The 4,664-nt window shown below is 52.4% G+C and overlaps 2 protein-coding genes across 2 annotated transcripts; one reads left to right on the top strand and one right to left on the bottom strand.

Annotated features, from left to right (window-relative positions):
- Positions 1-636: 636 nt before the first annotated feature.
- K437DRAFT_80727 (uncharacterized protein) lies at positions 637-1,836 on the top strand. The gene is made up of 6 exons (XM_013384305.1): positions 637-893; positions 1,019-1,077; positions 1,150-1,208; positions 1,297-1,396; positions 1,471-1,570; positions 1,652-1,836. Exons 1-6 carry the CDS (start codon positions 728-730, stop codon positions 1,726-1,728), a joined length of 561 nt encoding a protein of 186 aa, XP_013239759.1. The 5' UTR covers positions 637-727; the 3' UTR covers positions 1,729-1,836.
- A 107-nt stretch (positions 1,837-1,943) lies between these two features.
- On the bottom strand, positions 1,944-3,264 carry K437DRAFT_252817 (histidinol phosphate phosphatase H; the record flags this gene model as incomplete). Its single annotated transcript, XM_013384304.1, has 2 exons — positions 2,132-3,264; positions 1,944-2,086 (listed from the first exon to the last, which is right to left on the bottom strand). Exons 1-2 carry the CDS (start codon positions 3,111-3,113, stop codon positions 1,944-1,946), a joined length of 1,125 nt encoding a protein of 374 aa, XP_013239758.1. The 5' UTR covers positions 3,114-3,264.
- Positions 3,265-4,664: the final 1,400 nt, after the last annotated feature.

Genomic DNA, 4,664 nt, shown 5'->3' with positions numbered 1-4,664 from the left:
GGCAAGTGGCGGCATACTCTCCATTTGCCCCGCGCCCTCATTTTTTTGGACGTGGGAGATGGCTGTGGTAGTACCTTTATCACAAGCTTCAACTGTTTCATCGTTTGGCATACTCATTTACCGTTCTGACTGACCAGTGGGGTGGCTGCCTCGGTGACCCGCGTCCTCGAGGGCTGGCACCAGCCCGCGGACGCAGCGGTTTGGTTGGTACCTACCGCCTATGCCTTACAGGCCTAGACTGGCATTCCGGGACTCTTGGGCTTTGGGCGAAGCGAGCCAGGTGCTCATGAGATGCACCATCCTCTATTGTGCGGTTTGTCAAACAGGTGGCTTCGATCTCGCTCCTTTCTCATCGACTCGTTACGACTCAGCTACTCATCACCATCAGAGGATCAGGTATCTGCTGGGTCTCATACGGACATATGAACGGCCAGAAGGAACATATGAATGGTATTACGGTGGACAAGCATCGAACGCTTTCGTTGCGACCCCAAAGACGTTCTCGCAAGTTGCGATTTTTTTCATGCCACATGTCCACTCTCATTCTGGAGCATACGCCTTAGACAACGTCTCTTCAATTCTTGCAATTCGTGGGAACGCTTGCCATTGAGCAAGATGACAACCAACAACAGGGCACGCAAGAGCCTTTATTGTGACCCACACTTCTTAAACAAGGGCGGCCACGACTCGCCGCCCTGTGAGCAGAATCAGGTCATGTCGCACGCTTATGCTGAATGTGATGCTGCAGTTGATGCCAGCGATGCTGGGGATGGAGAACTGTGAGGCCTTTTCTCCCTTCCTCTTTGCGTTTCAGTCAGGCCGATCGCTCTCCCACGAAATGACGCATCTTCTCTCGCCCAGCGACGCGATGGATGTGATTCAGAAGATTGGTGGTGCGCATGACCTGCTCCCTCCCTTTCGTGACGCTCAAAAGTGGCTCAATACTATTCAAGACAACTCGATGTCAATCATGTGCTTCCTTTCCTACACATCTTCCCCTCCTCCTTCCTTTCGGCAGCCTTTGCCGACAGCAAGAACAAGAAAAAGTACTCAAAGACACTGCAGACGCTTCGCCGGGTCAGCATACAGCTACTGTAATGACCAATTTCTGAGGCTTGACTCTGCTCACCGTATGCGCACCTTTCACAGAACGCAGCAAAACATGAAGAATCTGTCAAAGCCGAGTCAGGCAAGCTGATGAAAGCCTTGTGCGCAGATGTTCCTCCACCATTCATACATAAGGACGCTTTCCTTTGAAGTCTGCACTGACTCTCGTTTAATCGCCGTGCCTGTCAGAAAGGACAAGTATACTGAGCTCAAAGCGTTTGATGATGACGTGAATGAGACCATGATGGGAGATCTCAAAGACATCCTTGACTATTTCGAACGGCTAAGGGTGCGCCTCGCTTCGCGTTGAATGCCACCATTTTGCACTAACACAGGCATCTCGTATGTCACCGGTATTCTCAGAATGATTTGCGAGCATACAAGGAGGCTGTGTCAAAAGCTGCGCAATACACATCCGAAGCCAGCAGCACCAGCCATGCTGAGATAACAGCACTTGTATCGGGTCAGTCATCCCCAAGGCGATGCTCTTGCACGTGCATTTATTGACCATCCTTTTGACGCGTTCTGATTGATCACTCTGCAGAGGGCGAGCGTCAGGTTGCAGTCCTGCAAGCTGGTTTTCAGGCCTCGCAGACTGGCATAGACAGCGAGTTAGAGTAACAAGCAAATCAGCAGCTTGCCATCATCAACCGTCCTACGAGCCTTTCCAAGCCTTTCTCTCGTCGCTTCTGGACGTGGTTGCGCCTCAATCTACTGAGCAGGACACGCTTGCAAGCAAGCATCGAAACCGAAAGTAACGAGGCAAGCATGCTACACGTGCACCGCTGGCACATGTAGCACACGCAGCACGGATCATCACAGTTCCAGGTGCATCTTCAAAGTGTTTGGAGATTCTTCCAGAATACATGTTCTTTCCATTGTGCGTCGGTTAGCCGCTTAGCGATCGTGCCGCGGGCGAACCGCAGGGGTGCATTGTGGAATGTCTTGGCCTGCTTGGCCCATTCAAGCACATGGATTTCTTCAGTAGCCGCCGATTCTTGCTGTGAGAGAAGTGCGCCTTCACCGTCCTTCTCAAGGTACCAAATCTCGTCGACATTGGCACGCTCAAGATAATCGCGCATGCGCAAATAGTTGAGCGCGATGTACGAGATGCCGTGGGAGTCATCCGACAAGCATACGCGGCCGCCCATTTGCACGATGTATTGCAGGACGTCGTGACCTGGGTACGCAGTGTCCCAGCCTTTTCGCAGGCTCGCTGAGTTGGCTTCAAATAAAGCACCGTAGGCACACGCGTAGCGGACGTTGCGCTCTATTCGCTTCCACACGTCTGCAAGTAGCGCGTCTAGATGAGGGCGCGGGGTCGAGGTATCGGGTCGTACTGGAAATTGTGGGTAGTAAAGTCGAAAGAGGTCGAAATGCCCGATGATTTCGGGACGTAAGCGCTGCATGAGCTCAAGTTGACGATCGAGATACTCCAGTATCAGCAGTGCGTGTGCCCGTTCTTTTCGTTCCTCCTCGTTGTACTGGGCACTTTGCCGATTGTCCACTTCAAAGAGGCGCAGAGCACTTGTAAAGGTGGACAAATCAAAGTCGATGGGCACGCCGCGTACATGATGCAACGAGCCAACGAGGTAGTCGACGACGTCCAAACCACACGCCGCTGGCGTGCCTTCTTTCAGCTTGCCTTGCCTTATACTGAGTCGCTCAAGAAAGTTGATCAAATGGTCGATTGAGTCATTCCCCATCTCTGCCGGAGCCTTCAAATTCTCCGTTTCGCAACCAACGAGGATGTGCAATTTGTCCTTCCAAACAGCTTGCAAAGAGCGCGCTTGCGCCAGATAAGCGATGAAACGGCTCTCGAGATCAGCGGGTTCCAGTCCGGCTTCGCGCTCCTCTGGATACAGATGCTCCGATAATGCACGAGGACAATGCTCCGACAGGTGGAAGTGGGTAAAGCCGAGGTGAGCAGCATGGTCCAAGACGTCGGACAGCTGATCTGCCGCGTGGCTGCAGAACTGCCCAGAATGTGAGTGGTGTGAATGCATCGTTCTTCCTCAGGTGCTCTGGGCTGTGCTAAAGTCTAGACACCTCTCAAACACGGGGAAAGAAGGAACGAGAGGATGGAGCTCGCTGCTTCTTATCGCTGCAGAAAGACGTAACGAGATGACAAAGTGAGTCCGACAACAGCACCAGATCTGGTCAAGTCGAAATCGACGCAGAAGTGGAGAAGCCAAGAGTGAGTCTCATCAAAAAATCAGCAGCCTCATGTACCGAACCATTTAGGGTTCTCGATCCCGCATTGTCGCGTTCCACGTTCCGCGCTTGAGCCGGGCACGGAAGAGCGCAATGCCAAGGTGAGCTGAGGTTCTGGAGAGCCGCTCTGCTGCGCTGGTGAGGTCTCGCCCGTCCCTGTTCTCCACCCCACAGGGATCTGGAGTCTGGACGCGAGCTTGATATTTCTGGCGGGTACCTTCTGATTGGCCCCTTTCCTCCCCAAGCACAAAAGACTAGTCTTGAGCGCCGTCGTTCAGGGCCAGGACGGCGTCATAGCTCGATATAATGCCTTTGATCACTACTGTATTAACCGAGATCCATAGCAGGTAGCCGTGGTTTGAATGGCTCAATGCAGGTAGGATTCAGCGGTGCCAAAGAAATCGAATTCTCGGCCAGACCGTCGCTGCGTAGCTCTCGCCGGTCTGGAGACGGAATAGTCCCGAGCCGCCAGATCGAGTTTACTTTCAGTTTCCAGAGGTTGCGAGGCATTTGTTTTGCGACCTCTATATGTGCTCATCAGCAAATGAATAGCATGCGACAACATGTTTGGCGGATGATACATATGTACATAGTCTGTCGCCACGAGGAACTGCCGCATCACATCTTGTGACTCGTATGTTGTCGCTTGCGGGCTCTCGCAAGTCTTGCTGACGGGAAGTGCCTTCGGAGAATATCGTGGGACAGCGGAATACGGTTTTACAGTCGTCAGGTGTTGCTAGGCATTGCCACAGTGCCACTCCTCGACGCTGCGGGCGCTCGCTGCCGGGAGGGATTTGTGAGAGAGACTTTATGAGAGGCTGCATTTGCTGAAAGGCTTTCATTTCATTTGTATGTGCGTTCCTCGACTGAGGACGCAAGTATCGATGCCAAGTCTGGCTCCCGCGGCGAGCAGCGCGAGCCAGTTCGACCCAGGTAATTGATTCATCTACGGTGGGTTTTCCTGGCAAGTTTGTGATGGTTCATGCTTGCTACTAGTGGCTACATATTAGGTGCGCTATTGGCAACGGATATAGGCTACTGGTTGCCTGCACTAAGATGACCTCACAGAGCCCATCTGATCAGCTGCACTTGCCCTATGAAACCATCACCGGTATGGGCTAGCACGAACATGCTCGTACATGGGCTTATTGCACAGCCATTATATGTATATCATTACCATGTCTTGGTCCAATCGTCGGATCACTGTTTTAACGAAACTCAATGAAAGGCTGATCTGTTGAACAAAGAGCGAGGAGCGGATTGACTATGGACTATGAATTCTATCATGTAGCTGTAGCAGACCTTCTGCCTGACTGGGGGTGTTTTCGTGGTGACGCCATGCT

This window comes from Tilletiaria anomala (genome assembly GCF_000711695.1).
Source record: "Tilletiaria anomala UBC 951 chromosome Unknown K437scaffold_228, whole genome shotgun sequence".
Classification (NCBI taxonomy): Eukaryota; Fungi; Basidiomycota; class Exobasidiomycetes; order Georgefischeriales; family Tilletiariaceae; genus Tilletiaria; species Tilletiaria anomala.
The sequence above is the reverse complement of the archived record's forward strand: the minus strand, read 5'-3'. Positions and strand labels throughout refer to the sequence as shown.

Bases quoted from the DNA above. Each gene is read 5' to 3' on its own strand.
- K437DRAFT_80727 (XM_013384305.1), top strand. From the start codon at position 728: ATGCTGAATGTGATGCTGCAGTTGATGCCAGCGATGCTGGGGATGGAG. The intron at 1,078-1,149 runs GTCAGCATACAG...CACCTTTCACAG, and splicing joins CACTGCAGACGCTTCGCCGG to AACGCAGCAAAACATGAAGA. The intron at 1,209-1,296 runs GTGCGCAGATGT...CGTGCCTGTCAG, and splicing joins GGCAAGCTGATGAAAGCCTT to AAAGGACAAGTATACTGAGC.